Source organism: Sinohyriopsis cumingii, chromosome 10, assembly GCF_028554795.1.
Source record: "Sinohyriopsis cumingii isolate HCF-2022 chromosome 10, ASM2855479v2, whole genome shotgun sequence".
NCBI lineage: Eukaryota > Metazoa > Mollusca > Bivalvia > Unionida > Unionidae > Sinohyriopsis > Sinohyriopsis cumingii.
The window spans coordinates 67,375,442-67,395,213 of record NC_142970.1 but is presented as its reverse complement, the minus strand read 5'-3'; the positions used below and the strand labels follow the sequence as shown (position 1 = coordinate 67,395,213).

Genomic DNA, 19,772 nt, shown 5'->3' with positions numbered 1-19,772 from the left:
AGCATTCCGAGCGAGCAGCCGTTTAGTGGCGCAGGCCAGATTTTTCGGATTTTTTTCGGATCCTTACTTGGCGAGAAGGGATAAATGTTACTGTTGCTTAAATACAAATAACTTCGACAATTCTTTCTGTATTAGATGCAGCCATCGTACAGTGACGTCTAACTTTAGTCTTAAAGCATGCATATTATTAATATTCATTATTATTGGGCTATCGTTATTAACACTTTTTAGTTATTTATTGAAATCTAGTAATGGCAACTTGCATCACTGAACGTAAGTTAAAAGACTAGCTTAATACATTTTCATTAATTTATATCTTGAATAGGCAAACCATAAGTTTTATCAGTGTTAGTTTTAAAGTTTTTCAAGTTTTATGTTTGTGTGACCATTGTTTTCTATAAATTGCAATTTACATCTTATCCGGTTTCTGTTTGTTTTTGTACAGAAGTTCAAATTCACTTGCCACATAAACAAACTTGTTATAACTCACACGACAAAATACTTTTATACTAATAGGTTTATGTTTGTGAACTAGGCATTGATATAAAACAAATAATAATGAAATAATCGTTCTCATAATCGGTATCGGCAATATTGATAATCGGCTATACGCGGTATAAGCATAATCGGCAAAAAGAGACATCTGTACAGCTTTATATTACACTGATAAATTCTAAATGAGTCTCTCTCTATGGTAATTTTCTCCCATGAGACTAATTTGCTATAATATTAGTAGAACATTTGAATCAATGGTGCTAATTAGCACACAAGTCGAAATATTCAATTAAGTGTGCTAATCACCATACTTGTAGGACTGCTTAACAAATAGCATTAATCAGAACACCAGTGTACCGATAGAAGCAAGTGTTACTGGACGCACGTTGGACTACAGAAATATGTTTGAATTAATAGTCTTAAAAAAAACACAAAATCTGAAATGTTGAATAACTAATAGTATATAGAACACTAGTTGAATCCCAACACTCTGGCTCAGCTGAAGAACTAGTACAATTCTGAACCTGAAATAAATATGATCTTCTCCAGCTCAAAAGTAGGATCCAAAGTTCAAGTTTTCTACTTAGTTCATTACTGTCATATTGATAACGAAAGAAATGATGTTCATTCCAGATATTGTATTCATTCTTGGTTTTTGTACTCTCGTCCAATTTATTAATCTCTCTCTCTCTCTCTCTCTCTCTCTCTCTCTCTCTCTCTCTTATTTCCCCAGAATCATGCATGTTTATAAGTATGAAATCACTTTAATTTGGTGCAGCTATCTATCTAATGAAGCGGACGGGCTAATTCAAAGTTGTGAGAAATTGTTACCCAACCCAGTTTATGGCAATATAATATCTTTATATGGAATACATGATTGTACTTAGAAATTTTACATTCACCTCTGACTATGTTATTTCTGTTATAGCTGATGAGGTATCACAACGATTCCACAGACGTTACATATATACCCGCAAATGAAAATGACTAAGCGTATACTACATCAACGAGCATGTAGTAGTGATATGCAACAGTAAGATATATCCTATTTAATGCAAACAACTAAAATTCCCCCAACCCAAAAAAGTGCTTTCTTTGTACCTGATGTCAAATCATAAGTGATACCAAAACAAATATATTTTAGAGGGTATTGGTTCCATTCAGGTCTTTCACAACTGGTCAAGTAAGATCTTAAAGCAAAGTGACAGGATTTCATACGGAAACATTCAAGACCTGTTAAAATTCCCAGATTAATATGAGAGAGATTTTAATAAAACCAAGGTGTACGACAACACTGAGAAAGCAAAACAATTTCAGTGTGATCTACCAATCGATCTTAACGATCTGTTATTTAAGTCTAGATCCTAACGATCTGTTATAGACGTCTTGCTCTTAACAATCTGTTATAGAAGTCTTGCTATTAACGATCTGTTGTAGACGTCTTGTTCTTAACGATTTGTAATAAAAGTCTTGCTCTCAGCGATCTGCTATAGAAGTCCTGATCTTAATGATCTGTTATAGAAGTCTTCCACTTAACGATCTGTTACAGAAGTACTGATCTTAACGATCTGTTATACATGTTTGGCTCTTAAAGATCTGTTATAGAAGTCTAGCTCTTAACGATATGTTATAGAAGTCTTCCACTTAACGATCTGTTATAGAAGCATTGATCTTAACGACTGTCATTAACATATTTTAGCTATAAAAGAGCTGACATAATGTTTGTTCCTATACACATTTGTCTGTAAACAAAATATGTTCAATATTTGACCTAAACTATGTCATTTTATAGGTTGTAAGAAGATAATGTAATGGCCCAGTTTTTTTTTTTTTTGGTTGTTTTTTTTTTCGTTCCTTGTCCGTTGTTAAATCCAACAGCTTTTGCAACTACATTATGCCGGATAGAGTAGATGTCTTCGTGATATACACAACAAATCATCGAGCAGACGATTTAATCTCGAATCTTCAATGAAACAGCATAGCCTTTTTATCAAGCTAACATATATATACCCACTTATCAAATAATAAATTGCAATGTTTTAGTTTATTTCATTTGCATTACATGTTCTCAGTTCTGCATATTTCTTCCACGTTCGGCTTCTTTTTTAATTTCTGTGACGCTTTCCAAGTTGTCTTTCAAATTCAATTTGAGCGAATCTTTTTACTTTTTGTGAAGCTGCTATTTTAAGTTCTTTCCTAAAATTAGATTACTCATACTTTTCGTCTCCACTGTCTATCATTTATTTGATATTGCTTATGTAAATAAAATTGAATATTGATTTAAGAAGTTAACAACTTGGTAGCCTGAATACATCAAGTGTTTCCCTAAAGACTGCAAATGTATTTGAAATTATTCTTCTTTCTAATAAAAAGTAGACCAATTATAAAACATGTTCGAACTTGTAGAGATGAGGACGACCTTTCTGAATTCTGCAAATTGGCAGGATTCGTAAGCACTGTCATAATGGGAGAACATACAAATACGGAAGTATATATATATATATATATATATATATATATATATATATATATATATATATATATATATATATATATCACGAGATAGGTCTAACTAGGTCTAACATCAAAACAGCCTTCGAGGCAAAATGCAAGCATACTAGAAACTAGTTTCAGTATTTTCAGGTCTTTATTTTTTAAAATATATATGTTTGAGTGTTATCGAACTAGGAATCAAGAGGAAATTTACTCTTAAATAACAAATGTCATAGTACGTTTCGAAATCTATTTATTTTCGTATAGACAACTTTCAGTTCATTGTATGAACTGTCCCTCCTAGAATCAACCTACGTATTGATCGTACACTATACATAATGACACCTGACAATAAGTAGGAAACATTAGTATATGTACCATTTTGACAGATTTCATACGTCTTCTCGATTTTTTATTCGTCGTGTGTTACTTATAGAGAACTAAATGACGAAATATTGTAAACATTCTGTGGTGCAGTTTGTTTTAGTATCGGTCCTGGTAATATAAAACATTCAGCACCTTATTCAACAGAAATAATGCGGTTCAAAAAATCTAAATTTATAAAAGAGATAAACTCAGAAGATTTAGATAACCTATATTTAAGACTTGTATCTTGAAGAATGTCAGGAGGGATTAAAAAGATTCAGATATCTTCACATCTGTATGGTGTTTAATTTTAAAATATAGCTATTACAATGTCTAATTCGATGTTTAAAAAAAATTCAAGATAAAGATAAGGTGTTTGTTTTCCCTGTTAGTCACTCTCTAATCTGTGCTCCATTGCCGGTGATATGCGAATCTATTACTTTAGCAATTTATTCCTCTAATGTAAACACAATTTCTTGATTGTCCTCCAAACGCAATTCATGGACGCCTATAAATCCGACAGAGTGTCTGGCGTCTATGAATAAACCGTGTTAAGTCAATTTATATTTTATGTTGTGTTGACTTTTCATGAATAAATTATTCAGCAGTTTGCGTTCATTGTGTGTATACTTTGATGTTCTATGTTATATTTTTGCTACATTTATTTATAATTTTCTGTTGCTTTTCCAGCTTCCTTCATTGATATAGAACATTGCTTATTTTGATAACTATTTACAACTCTATATTTTATATTTCATTTTGTTCATTTATTTCTGCTAGTTTTATTTTCTTTTTGCAGCTTTAATATTTCGACACAAATTATTGTCAATTCCTTTTATCCTTCGGTATGACTGGGTTTCGTCAGAAATATGAAATGGTTATTCCAAAATGTATTGGTTTCAATCTACCACAGTAAGAGAAGTGTTGTTGATTATTTTACATCTCATTCATTTAGTAGCGTGTTTTTGTCTTCAATATATTGTCTACATTGTATATATGAACTTCATTTTATATTATGGACTACTTTTATTCGTAAATTATATTTTCTATATCCTATCCCTATTAGTTTGTAAACCACGGATCATTGTGAACTAAATGGCAGGCATTACCTACTCGTTCATTGCAAAAAAAATATATCCTTTTGCAAATATTATTTTTTTAAATACGACTAATCTGTTCTATATCTTGCTGTCTTCAGTCTGAGTTATAACAATTTAAATGTGATTATTGTCATTCTATCCGTAAAAAAGCAATGTTAAATCTTCAACGCATTATCTCGTTTTGGATTTTGACTAAATTGAAAAGCAATCGATGTTTTTCTTCTGCAAAAAAAGCATAACTTGGTTTGATGTAAAGCAATTTTTCTTCTCATAAAACATAAGCTTTTCAGATTTTGTTTTAATAAAAGTCGGTTACCATCGTCCGTTATCTCATTCCGCAAGTCGTTTTCCACTCTGACGCATAGCTCGAAAATATGTTTACCATTTTCAAAATATTTACTACCCATTGCTGCATTCGACATGTGTGTGAGTATCATCCATAGGACCATGTCACTGTGCAGACAAAAGGTCGACATAAAATATATTGTAGGAAAATCGTTTTCTCTCTAGCATGTGAATTGTGACAATGGATTGTTCAGTTTGTCATTCTTTCAACTCAGCTTGTTTTAATTTTTTTGTCACGATTAATTTTTGCAACAACTTTTTTTTACTTTTTAAGCAATTATAAATTCATAAGCTTAGTAACGATATCTTAGATATTGTCATTGTCAGCAAATAAAAGCATGGGAAAAAAACACTCAAAAATACTTTACGCTTAATGAATTATCCTTAAGCGTTACCAAGCATCTAAATGGATATCTATACACAAACGATCATTTTATATTCAGCAGTATCCAGTGTATTCAATCCATTAAAACCTTTGAATCATTTTTAGATCGGTTAATCAAACATTTCTAATATATTGTATACTAGTTTGTAACGTAACTAGTAATAAGCACACTTGTATCTCATCCAAAATTGTAAACATTATTATTATAAAACACGTTGTAAATGATATATTGGATATTGACCATATTTAAATCACATCTCTAAAATTAACTGAATTTATAACAATGTATATTCGTGTCTGCATTTATATACTAAATAAACTTTCAAATTATTTGTTGATCGATATGCTAAACTCTGCCGCTATACATTAATAGGTAGGTTATTTTACTGTGCAAATTAAAATTATTCAATCAATAACAGTTTGACTATCATGTTAGTGGATCAATATACTAAACGACTGATTGAGAATCGTCTGTGTATATTTTCGTTTTAATTTTTCTATTGGCATTGACCTACACACATACAAAATGACTCAATACTACCCTCAATAAATGTGCTAATTTTCTAAAAATGCTAACTATTACTAATATCCATAATTGTTCATAAAACTATAGCCAGTTGTATAGTGCATAATGATCAGCCGATATGAAATTTTCACACGTAAGAGCGCGCCCAGGATGAACAGTACAAAGTACAACAAAGAAATACAGAAATTTGTATTTTTACAGTTGGGTATGTGCATATAAGTATAGCATATTTTCGATAAGACTCTCCTTTGGAATTAGATGTAGTAGTCATAATTTTTAAGTGATTTTGAACATATTCTTTTGTCACTATGTTCATCATAAATGCAATCTTTGTCCTGAACACTTGTGCCTTCATTACCATTTTAGCTTATTCATTTATTCGTTATTTCATTCATTCATACATTCATTCATTCATTCATTCATTCATTCGTTCATTCATTGTCAAATTTCAAAGTGCATCGACATTTTGGAATCATTTGATGCATTTTCTTGTTTATTCTGCGTCCATAGGGAACACAGAGAAGTGATTATGACACGAACCACGGTTATTTTCTCTTTAAAAGGTTTAAACAGTCATGACTTCAACTTTCTGTATATTATACATAACTATTGACTTATTTCCAAAGTACAAACAAATACTGCTCTCAACAATAATTATGAAGGTATGGGTACGATTTTATACTTACGAAGACGTATAATGTTATGGTGGGTATCGTTTCCTGTGCAATTACAATTCGGTGAGATTTCCTGGCCATGGAAAATACCTGTAAAATATTGAAATGCATCCTAATGAACTTTTCTTATATTGCAAAACTCTATGCACGCTTAATTCCAGCTGGTTGGGGGGACGGGGGTCCTTCTAATTTTGGAAACAGTGAGCCCTAAAAAATAAGTAATAAAAGTAATTCGTACATTGCATAACTCTATGCAAGCGCAATGGATTTTTTTTTAATTATTTTTTTTATAATCTTCCCGAGGTATTTTCATTTTGGAGTATATGAGGCCAAAGAAAACTAAAAACGTCGTTCGTAAATGTTTTTTATCTCACGAAGTGAGGTGTGGGTGCGTGAGTTTCGATATAATATGGAATTTTATGGTATGGGTTGAAAATATAAATGAAATGCATTGCATTTGGTAACGGAATATTGCATGGCAGTAAAGCAGAAATGCAGTGTCTTGTGCTGTGCTGTGCAATGCCGTACAGTACTGCGTTGTATTATATTGAATTGTAATGTATTGTATTGTATTGTGTTGTGTTGTGTTGTGCTGTGCTGTGCTGTGCTGTGCTGTGCTGTACTGTACTGTACTGTACTGTGTTGTGTTGTGTTGTGTTGTATTGTATTGTATTGCATTGTGTTGTATTGTATTGTATTATATTTTAATTGACAATTATTCTTACCATTCATATGGTCCATAATTTTTCTTCTGCAGTCCACATTTCTATGCTGCAAGTCTGCCAGGTAATGCCACACTACGAATAAGAGTCATAGCTAAAGATATTTGGGATACATACAACTTTGTGAAGCAAAAGTGAATATGGCATCAATATTGTGATCTGAATATGCTTTAATTCTTTAAATAAAACTTGATCCGAACAGTTCAAACTCTATATAATTTCCAGGCATGGGAGGAAAGAACTCTATTGGAGCAACTTCCATGTAATTTCAGAAAAACGATTTGGACGGGGGGAAAAAAACTTTCTTTCAAAATTTGTTTAAATCCATTATCTGCATAATCTTATTCAATTATGCAGTACATTGATAACTTGTTTTCTCAAATTGTTCGACGATTATTTGGAACATACAATATAATTCACTTCAGAGATATAAAACGTCACGTGATTATCGTTTAAGATCGTAGATCGATATATCTTCAAATGATCGTGATGGAATAATGGACTCTGGCGATTGGATCTTTTTTCCCCACTGGAACTTACTTCATTAGATAGAAAATTTAGATGAGTGTGCCTGTGGGTGGGTGAATTCCAGTGTATGTTTTTTAGATTATGTTTTGCTCGTGGATTTAATACTTAGATCTGAATCGGAAGTTTATAATTTATATCGTGATTGCAAACATATATATATCGTTCACAATGAACTCAACTATTAATATGTTTTTGTTTGTGCACATTTTACTTAGTAGTATTGTATATCAGTTTGACATTATTTCTAGTTTTAAGTAATTCTGCACGATACTATAAAAATGCAGGTTATCGCCTATTTGTATCAGGAATATATGCATGTGCTTTGAATGATGACATTTATATCTTTTGGCATAGGATTTTAGATATAAAACTGATGCTAATTGGTCAGAAATCCTACATTTCATTTCCTCATTTTATTTGTTTTAAAACGGAATAGCTCCCATTCTTATGTTCCCAGCAAATTTAGGAAACAAGATAGTTTTTGTTAAAATCTCTTCAGTAAAAGCTGTGTGTATTTAGACATATACATTTAATGTCGTTTCGATCATATATTGAATTCGTTACCGAAGAAACTGAGGTGAGATATTAAAATCTAGTCAGACATTGAAGGCAGATTTTCATTTTTTTTTTCTTCTTAAAATATGCGCACCATTTCCTTGTGCGGTGCAATTAAAAAGAAACACTTGTAATAATGTATGACATTAACGGGATCCTTCGGATACATCCGTGTATGAAGGGAAATAATCACCATTGGATTAGAAGTGTTGTCAAACAGGAAGCATTGACCAGAGTTATGACGCAAAATATTTTATCACGATAGTGGAATTTTCTTATCTAACTCTAAATCAATAATAAGTGATTATTTTGTTAGTGAAACATGAGACCGAAATCAACATAGCTTATTATGCATACAGATTTAACTTTCAGTTACATCTGTATGCATAATGTAAGTGTTTGCTACTTCGTGTAAGATGTGTTCGCAGTAGAAGTTCACAATAGTAAAACAAATCAGCAAACATCTCACGTGTGAGGTAGGATACAATTATCCTGTACCGGTGTTCTACACTGGGAAGCAGGGCAATACACACAATGGAGTTTCAAGAAAACGCAATTAGCAATTTTGATCACTTTTTTCCTTTATTTCAGTCATAATTAAATAACTAATTATATTTGCAAAGCCATATAAACTGTATAAATCAATTAAAACTTGTTCACTTACTATTGTTGACACTCACGCATCGATCAACGTGAAGGCTCAGGTCATACAAATCTGTAAAGATAGTAAGCTATATAAATGCAATGGAGTCATTTAATTTATGTGCATCTCATGTTTTCCAGTGAAGAGGATAAAGAGATATAAATCCGTGCAATTCCAAATAAGCCTTGACAGGACACGTGCCAAATTATATATAATCAAAGTATTAAAATTTAAATGTTTAGGTAACGTAAAATTCAATGTATCAATTTTAATCCGATGCTAGAAATAAATATAATGAATGTCAATTATGGTTAATGCATAACATTCCGTAAATAATTTACAGGAATGCAAACTACACTTTGGTGAAAAAAAACATATTACTATATGTCTGGATGTAAAACTTGTAGGTCTAGCTCTACCCATTTCGTTTTAATGTGACACACAAATAGCGAAAGTTAAATACTCACATTACCACCAATACATGACAGCTAACCAAACACGTATCATCTTTGTACAGATACAATATTGTTCTTATTTTTACCCGTTTACATAGTAAATTATAATTTGTGTTTTCTAAATATATTGCTTATTTAAACTATATATATTATGTATATATTCTGGCGTATTAATCTTCATCAATTTACTATCCTATCATACGTTTCTATTGCTTTTTCATACTCATTAAAAATTTACATTTTAAAATTTGTATTTAGCATGGAATAATATTTCGTCTGCAGAAACGTTCTTTTTTAAAAAAAATTAATAGCCACTTGCACGATTCAAGCCGTTTTATAACAAAAAGTGTGCGGATTAAATAAACAGAAATATTGTGTAGCCATACGAACCTTCTTACGTAAACTTAAAAAGCAAAATTATATTGTATAATATTAATAAAGAATCGTGTGTATTTTTATTTATTTGTCAAGTAACTGCGTGGTTTAGAAAACTAATTTCTTTCTCCCGTTTCATCAAAAGGAAGTTTTTTTATCGAATCTGTGAATTGCGTTAGAAGAAAATATCTTGCTGAGATAACCGCTTATTGTCTTAGAAGAGGTTCTGTCCACATTTGTATGTCGGGTTTTCAATAGATACTATCAGTATCAATATGACACATAAACACGTTAAAGAAATATACGGATAAAGTCAAAACCTTGGCCACGAGCTTTATAAAGGATTTAGGTAAAAATAAGATCTCAGATCATCATTTGTGCCTGCGTTGTGTCATTATTAGTAAGCTTGATTCCATCACACGCGTATTATAATTTCTTGCTTTGTTTACGAGTCAAAATAAGTTTTAAAAAATATACAATGTTTGCATCCCATGTTTACTTGTTTTTAGGCAATGGTTAGTGGTGAAATGTAGTGTTTCCTACATCAGGACTGTGAGCAGCTGAAGTTTTCGTGTATTTCATCCGTATCATGTGTGGCAATCGTTAGAGGCACAGTAATAGGAATTATTAAGAACAATCGTCAGAATGTTCGAGTTATCTTTATTTCAAATCTACAAGAATTCATAAATAAAAATTGCAATCTTTCGGAGAAGCTGGGAGAATAGCAACTTACATTTGTATGATTCATACTGGAAGCAGGGATCCGAGTTTGCGGCTTGGGTGGTTGTATGATTCATTTGTTGCACTGCAGTTCCTGAACAAGTAAAGCGAAATGAAGCATATGTATCAATAAATTAAAAATAAAAGTATACTTAAAATGAGAAGCCATTTTGACTACAATAATTTCAATGTATAGTATGAATGTGACAAATGTATCAAGAGCGTCAATAAATCTGCAAGAGTTCCTGGAAAATGCTAGAGAGCAGCGACATACCAGAGTTCATTTAATTCTAAACCATCCATACATACAAACAGTACTACAGTCCTAACAATGTACACTGATGATAAATTTAGTATCCCTTATTTGGAAATGATAGTCTCTTAATACGTCGTTATCATGATTTTATATTAGCTCAATCGAAACAATGCAACAGCGAAAATGCTATTATATTATGAAAGGTGAAAGGGAATATAATCTGAAATTTGAACGAAGTTCTAAAGCAAAAGAGCAATACCGCTACCTAACATAGCTTTAATTTCTTACCTTGTGATTCTGAAGTCCATACTACGACCAATACTATTAACACTGCAATGTAATCTGAAAGAAATAAAACTACAATTAATCAAACAATTACGCCGATACAAATTTTTTTTAATACTTTGTCCAATGCTTAAAATCCTTTTACAGTAATGTCTGCATGTTTTATAGCTACTCTATATACTGCATTTAACCTGCTGTATCTCTAATTAACCATAAAATCCATGACCATATATTTAAAACGTCATTCACAGGTGAGACATCGCATGCATACCTCATATACATGCCATTACACGAACACAGATATTAGCAATTGGACGCACAAAGCTACATAATTATGATGTGTGCTTTGGAATATTATCTTTGTCATATCCATAACAACATTTCCGTAAAGAAGGAAATCCTGACAAAAACATGAAGTGTCGGGGTACATATCGACAATAGTGACAGCAAAAACATAATATCCACAAAAATAAAAAGTATTACACGTATGGAAACAAGTATGGCAAACTCCTAAGTTTTCTGACCATAATATACTTATTAAGAACTATCGAGGTATTCTAGTATGCATATATCTTGTCCCGAAAAGAAATATCAACTAAGTCAAATTAGTGAACAAACCGACACTTCAGTTCTCTAGTTTCAATAATGAGCATGACAATTAGCATTGTGTGTTGATTAATGATTCAAATATAATGGAAATCAGTAAAATATTCAAACTTTATATTTCAAACGCTTCTGTTTTTGTTATGTAAGCGCTCCAGGTAGGTATATTATTTTTAAAATTATTGCTTGCATATCAAGAATGTGACGCCATTGCTTTGTAAACAACCTTAGTGCGATATACATATAATATTGTCACTATTAAATGCTACTGAATGTTTTTTTTTTTCTTCTTCACAGTACATTTGTTATTTTATCACGTGCTGTACCCTAGGGAAAATAATAACCTTTCCTGGGTTATACATTGTAGTTCCAGTTGATGATGCGTTCATGTTTCCACGGTTATCTTCCTTCGTGGGTACATTCGTTTGCGCTATCACTATTCCCTGATTGATTGTAGTATAACAAACTGGGATACGATTTCAACACTCTATGACGCTGTATCAGGTAATGCTAGCAAACTGATATGGAACATTAGGAATGAATGAGGTATGATCTTTGTAACATTCTTTATGAGGTATGCAGTGTGAGGGAACAAACTGAGGTATAGATGAGTGTGTGAGTAATATATGATGCAAGAACTGTGATAAATGAAGCATGATGCATGAAATATGAAGAGTTAGGTATGAAGCACGATGCACGTAGTATGAAGTGTAAGGTATAAAGCATGATGCACGTAGTATGAAGTGTAAGGTATGAAGCATGATGCACGTAGTATGAAGTGTAAGGTATGAAGCATGATACACGTAGTATGAAGTGTGAGGAATGAGGCATGATGCACGTAGAATGAAGTGTGAGGTTTAAAGCATGATGCACGTAGTATGAAGTGTGAGGTATAAAGCATGATGTACGTAGTATGAAGTGTATGGTATAAAGCAGGATGCACGTAGTATGAAGTGTGAGGAATGAGGCATGATGCACGTAGTATGAAGTGTGAGGAATGAGGCATGATGCACGTAGTATGAAGTTTGAGGTATGAAGCATGATGCACGTAGTATGAAGTGTGAGGTTTAAAGCAATGTGCACGTAGTATGAAGTTTGAGGTATGAAGCATGATGCACGTAGTATGAAGTGCGAGGTATGAAGCATGATGCACGTAGTATGAAGCATGAGGTATAAAGCATGATGCACGTAGTATGAAGTGTAAATTATAAAGCATGATGCACGTAGTATGAAGTGTGAGGTATCAAGCGTGATGCACGTAGAATGAAGTGTAAGGTATAAAGAATGATGCAAGTAGTATGAAGTGTATGGTATAAAGAATGATGCAAGTAGTATGAAGTGTATGGTATAAAGCATGATGCACGTAGTATGAAGTGTGAGGTATCAAGCGTGATGCACGTAGAATGAAGTGTAAGGTATAAAGCATGATGCACGTAGTACGAAGTGTAAGGTATAAAGCATGGTGCCATAGTATGAAGTGTGAGGTATAAAGCATGATGCACGTAGTATGAAGTGTAAGGTATGAAGCATGATGCACGTAGTACGAAGTGTAAGGTATAAAGCATGGTGCCATAGTATGAAGTATGAGGTATAAAGCATGATGCACGTAGCATGAAGTGTAAGGTATGAAGCATGATGCACGTAGTACGAAGTGTAAGGTATAAAGCATGGTGCCATAGTATGAAGTATGAGGTATAAAGCATGATGCACGTAGCATGAAGTGTAAGGTATAAAGCATGATGCACGTAGTATGAAGTGTAAGGTATAAAGCATGATGCACGTAGTATCAAGTGTGAGGTATGAAGCATGATGCACGTAGTATGAAGCGTAACGTGTGAAGCATGATGCACGTAGTATGAAGTGTGAGGTATGAAGCATGATGCACGTAGTATGAAGTGTGAGGTATGAAGCATGATGCACGTAGTATGAAGTGTGAGGTATGAAGCATGATGCACGTAGTATGAAGTGTGAAGTATAAAGCATGATGCACGTAGTATGAACTGTGAGGTATAAAGCATGATGCACGTAGTATGAAGTGTGAGGTATGAAGCATGATGCACGTAGTATGAAGTTTGAGGTATGAAGCATGATGCACGTAGCATGAAGTGTAAGGTATGAAGCATGATGCACGTAGTATGAAGTTTGAGGTATAAAGCATGATGCACGTAGTATGAAGTTTGAGGTATAAAGCATGATGCACGTAGTATGAAGTGCAAGGTATAAAGCATGATGCACGTAGTATGAAGTGTGAGGTGTGAAGCATGATGTTACGTATGAAGTACAATGCATGAATTATCGTGTATGATGTATGAAGTGTGATGTATGACGTATGGTGCATGAAGCACAAACTGTGTGAGAGGTACGAAGTATGAGGTAGATGTATTATTATTAGTGGGTGATGTATTTATCGATCTACGGACCTAACTGGTCAAATGGAAAATTTTGCTATAGATCATGAAAATCAAGGCCTGTATAACAAATATTCATATATAGATATATTTATAAAATCCCATGATAACAAGGGCACACACATATACACATGAGTCTAGAGTGAGTAAAAATAATAAAATATTAAATGACAATGATAAAGCTATTATATGTGTGTATATATATATAGAGCACTACAAACACAGCATTTTAAACTACGTAAACATTGTAGCCACTCAGATACAGCTTTACATAGTGAAACGAGCGGGAAATATAAAGTAACCGAAATGAGGAACCAAAGAGAGGTAATTCAAACATATTTAAATGCAGTTACAGTTCTTCTAAGTCACTATGATTTAATTTACATTGCTACCAACAATACAATATTATATATCTTCCATTTCTGGCTTTCGTTCTTCCGTAGCTTCGTGTGACTACATTTTGCCTTCATTCCTAGGTCGAAAGACATCGTTGCATATCACAGGCGAAAATCCGCGATGCTCGTTTTTAAACGGAATATTGCTGGTATCTTTCTACGAAGAGAGAGAGAGAGAGAGAGAGTTGGGGTTTTTGTGTGTTTTTGTAGGGTTTAACGCCATTTGTTAGCACAAGATGGGCTATACATGGCGGCCAGTATTACTGTTACTAGAAGAACCCTGGAAAACCCCAGGAAGAAACACCGACCCACGAGAAGCTGCTGACAAGCTTTCTCACGTACCACATTAGCCGAGTCTAAGACTCAAACCCACGCAGACAGAGGTGAGATGGCAGTGATCCGGAACGGTGAGCGCTTTAGACCACTCGGCCACTCGAAGACCCAGAGAGAGAGAGAGAGAAAGAGATGAGGTGTTGGGCTAGGGAAGTCATTTATTCAATGTCCATCCGTATGTTTCTTTTTTTGGTCGATAACTGCAACCTTGCAAACGAACACAGACACAAAGGCTTGGGAAAGGAGTAAAGTGGTCCTTACAGTGTTCTCCTCCTAACTAATGAATGTTCAATCCAATCATGACAGCTTACTGAAATAATTGTTTCATTTTTATTGCGAACACTGTATAAAATTAATTAGAAATTTGCTAAGAATGTGTACACCGAACCAAAACCAAGTCTCGGGTTCTTGTAGAATATTTGGTGCGAGTTCAGTTTTCTTTTTCTCTCACTCCACGCTTATGCAAAAGAGAGATAGTGAGAGAGACCAATGGGAAAGCAGAGAGCATTTCGATGAAATTGCGTACCATGTATAATTCATTTACAAGACGGAGATCATTAATATTGTATCGATATTTTATTACAAGGTTAATGATTAATTAGCTGAAATTCATCACAGATTTAGAGAATACAGAAACGATAGCCTACTGATAATATAACCTAAAGTTGAAGTAATGTTTATAAATGAGCATTAGTGCGTTATGGGATGATCGTAACTTGATATACATCAATATTTGTGTATCAAATTGCTTTATACCAACACTTTAAATCCATGTTCCTTTCAATATATATAAAGTTAACAAGAGCTAAATTGCTGCTGTTAATGAATTAATATGCATGCAGTACTAGCTGAAAATGCTAAAGAAGTATCGTATGTCCAACATATTGAATATATATATATATATATATATATATATATATATATATATATATATATATATATATATATATATATATGTATATAGATATATATATAATGCCGAAAGTTTGAGGTATCTGGAGAATTGCAATACTTCGACTTCAACAATTGCACAATCTTGAACACTCGTCAACATATAAAGATGACGTCATTGGATCAGTATGAGATATATGCGGGAAAGAAAGAAAGTATGCCATCCTAAAGCGAAAAAGATAGCATGAAACTAAGGATCACTAATTCAAAGAAGCCAACTTCATTATCGAGGAGATCTTTGATTGTTCCGATTTTTATATTTCTCCATTGTTTCATATACTTTACCAAGCAGAAAGTGGATACGCTTTCCCCTATACCATTTAGAAGTATAGCTGTTCCTGGTACTGGTGAGTACGTGGTAGCTTGTACAAAGCTTATATAGCAGATACGTTATTTGTCTTTGTCTATGTCCTTTTGTCAATTGTGAGTGTTACAGTTTTATCGAATAGCACACAAAACTGACTAGGATATACCTAGCATGAATGATAGAAATCTTGCGAAATATCTAATTCCTACAGATGATATGCAATCATCTTTGAGTCCATTTTGCAAATAATGTTTAGGCACGTGGATATTTTGACTGCCCTCTCATCCATAAATAAATCATATGTGTTCGTATTCCATCTCTTTCTCGGTTAACGTCTGAACACTTATGTCTTTATACATAGAACTGGCTAGACGTGTTTCGAATTCCTGTTGAGATTATCCTAGACGGAGACGATTGACGCGGTTTCCAAGAAATAAAGGACTGCCACATAAGTGGCGAGAATCTTGGCGCTGCCAACGGCGTGTGAAACCACTGCCATATTACAACCCACAAAGTATCTAACCTGAAGTTGCTGATCTACCCAGAAAATTAGAGATGTCGATTGTGATTCATGACTTGCTCGTTTATGATCCTCACCTTTACATGACGGCAGTCCAAACAGAATTATTGAAGAATATCATCGTTATCGCAAACGACATCAAAAGTACAAGACGTTCTCATAACTGCGCTCTTTTACCGACAGCCAGAGATCCTTGTAGACACACAAAACATCGGCGGCGTCCACTCAAGCCAACGCTTTGCTCTAGAGCTTGACACTTATCGTTTGACAATGGCGCATCACAGGCATTTCAAGATTGTACAGCCTTGATGTGCTGCTGCTCTAAGCTATTGCGAATACCAGCCTGAGAGTACCGGACACAATGGCATCATTTCTGCCGAGGATAATTAATCTGACAGTAAGATGCTCGTTTTTTGTATATGGTGTTTGAGTTATGAGAAAAATGGTACTCCTGGTTCAACTTACACCGAATGCGCAACGGAATTGGTCGAGTTTGATTGCGTATTCACCATATATGCTTAAATCATATGGAAGTTATACATACATACATACTAAACGTACGTACGTACATACAAAACATACAAACATATATACATACATACATACATACATACATACATACAGACAGACAGACAGACATACACTATTAGATTACGCAATGTCATCAGAATAGCAAAATAACAGGCAAAGCAAATATATTCCAATTCGCCGTAGATTATTTTCCGTCGTCGATGACCGCTCCGATGTTGGTTCTTACCCCAGCTAAGTTATACCAAACGCTTATAAAAAAAAACAAAATGGTATTTGCAGCTGACTCGCTTTGCGATCAGCATTAAAAGATTATTGTTAGTACTGGTCGACCTGGTGTCAGGATAACGTGACTGGGTGGGACATGAACCCCCAGTGGTAGACATAACTATAAACTGCCACACTGCAGACGCCGTAATAATATGACTGAAAAATTGTCAAAGCTACGGATGCGACCACTGATCTCATGTCGACAGTCCTTTTTCTGCTTCTCTACAACCAACTGGAAAACACCAATCTACTTGTATACGACTTCGTCTTTTGTGTACGGAGAACGTGATTGGATTATGTTATATATATATATATATATATATATATATATATATATATATATATATATATATATATATATATATATATATATATATATATATCATGCTTGATTTAAAATCGGAATAGCACTTATAGTACATATCCCTTGTGAAATTGTTTGTAGCATTCCGCATTGTAGGGCATACCACATTACCACTGTGGGTGGACCTGCATCCTGTACGCTTGTTACTTCAGATATCTTTCATTGAAATGCATGAAAAGTCGTGCAGACATTTTTATGAGTTTGTCTAGTAGAATACGGCCAGATAAATATAGTGCTTGAAACTATATTACAATCAGAGCACTTTCAATATTTTAGACAAACTCCAAATAATGTAAATGGAATGTTGGGCAAAATCGACTTCATCGCAGATATCACGAATATTGGGCGTGCAAATGACAGATTGTATGCACAGATTTAATGTTGCATACACCTGCCTAATATAAAAATTCGTTACGAGTGAGGTCAAAAAGGTTCATATTTTTGGATAGGTATAATAAAGTCAAATATATCAACATCATTCACTTGCATGGCATGTCAGTGGGAAGTCACAGAATAAAAAGTTGATTCACATCACCCCCAAATTTATACATGTATTTATCATGTTCGAAGGTCATTTTTGTGAACACGCGATACTCACAGTACAAACACAAGCCCGTTCCTTGCGTGAGAAGCTTTAAAAGGATAATGTACTTAATAACTTGATGCAATTCAAAATAATTATCATCCGGGCAGTTTGTTAGATATTCTACTTGCCTTGAACCAGTGTATATGCTACTATAATTGCCTATCTCTTCTTCCAAGCCGACTATTGGTATTTCGTTGGCTAGGTAATGTGCATTTTCTACACGAGGTGAATATGCTTCTCATCAATTTCAATAACAACACGAGTCGGAAAGACCAAATTCAAAAATATATCCATATCTTTCATTAATACACAGCCACATCCCTAGAAGTAGCCTAAAGTTCAGAAATTTGCCAGGGGCCAATTTACGAAAATGTTCCCTGCCACCTGAGACAAATTGAATATATCTTACCAATTTTCATTTTCGGTGGCAACAGTGATCTGCTGTCGACAGCCCTTCTCCCGCTTCTCAACAGGCAAATGGAACAGTCTAATCTACTTGTATAAGGCTTCGTGTCGTGTGTACGGAGACCGTGATTGGCTCCTTGTCTTGATACCATTTCGATTGTAAATCATGCACAATCTATATCTTATCATAATAGCACCTATCCCCTGCGAAAGTGTTCGTAGTATTCCGAATTGTAGGCATGCTACATTATCAGCGTGGGTTGACCTGAATCTGGAATGCTTGGTACTTCAGATATTTTTCAAAGCATGAACATTCGTGAAGACATTTTTACGAGTTTGTCTAGTAGAATGCGTTCAAACAATAAATGTGCTTGAAGCTATGTTACAATACGTCGCTTTCAATACTCTAGGAAACTATATTACCGCTAATTATACATGGGGGTCTCGAGTCGCCTCGCGATTTCATACGTTCGCCTTTACGGATCAGTGCCATTTCACCAACGTCGACATGGGTACGAGTCTTGGGTTTAGCCAATGTGGTTATGTGAGGAAGTTAGGAAGTATATTCCCATGGGTCGGTAGTTTTTCCCGGGTTCTTCCTACACAAGATATAATCACCAAGTGCTGACAAAATTGGTATTAAACCCATAAACCTTCAATCCATTAACTACACATACAATTCAACAAGTGGTGATCTTAGTTTCGTGAACGCTGATACGTTTTGTCATATCAGAAAACCAGTTTCTGTATGCCCAGTTTCCTAAAATATTCAACGTGTATTTCCTATGCAATAAAGCAAAATGTTATTTACAGGTCGTGACGCACTCTGTTCAGTCTGTATTTGTGAAATCAAGTACGCTTTTGAAAAGCATGCAAAGCAAAAATGAGGCTAGCACAATCTGCAAATAATGTTTTCTAATACTACACATGTGGCATCAATATAAATATTCCACTGAATTAATTTGTACCAATTAGTAGGTTTCGCATAATCAAACATACATTTGCTAGTGTACCAATAAGTGTGTTGTGTTAAGATGCAAGTCACTACTAGCTTAAGAAAAACAAACACTATGGGACCCGATTTGTAATTATAATTGAATGAATGTACTTTTTAATGTATCATATTTACATCACATCTGTTTCTTGGACGCTCATATTAAAACAGATTGAAACAGTGTA

At 33.9% G+C, this 19,772-nt stretch overlaps 1 protein-coding gene across 1 annotated transcript in view; it reads right to left on the bottom strand.

The window, feature by feature from the left end:
- The window catches only part of LOC149790322 (uncharacterized), a 36,392-nt gene extending 17,642 nt beyond the window's left edge, over positions 1–18,750 (bottom strand). The window contains exons 1-6 of the mRNA XM_089973445.1: positions 18,598–18,750; positions 10,927–10,980; positions 10,396–10,476; positions 8,854–8,904; positions 7,110–7,181; positions 6,397–6,474 (exon numbers count right to left, since the gene is read on the bottom strand). Of these exons, the coding sequence (XP_089829571.1) occupies positions 6,397–6,474; positions 7,110–7,181; positions 8,854–8,904; positions 10,396–10,476; positions 10,927–10,980; positions 18,598–18,745 (484 nt within the window). The 5' untranslated portion in view covers positions 18,746–18,750. The remainder of the gene's footprint in view (positions 1–6,396; positions 6,475–7,109; positions 7,182–8,853; positions 8,905–10,395; positions 10,477–10,926; positions 10,981–18,597) is intronic.
- Between the last annotated feature and the right edge of the window lie 1,022 nt (positions 18,751–19,772).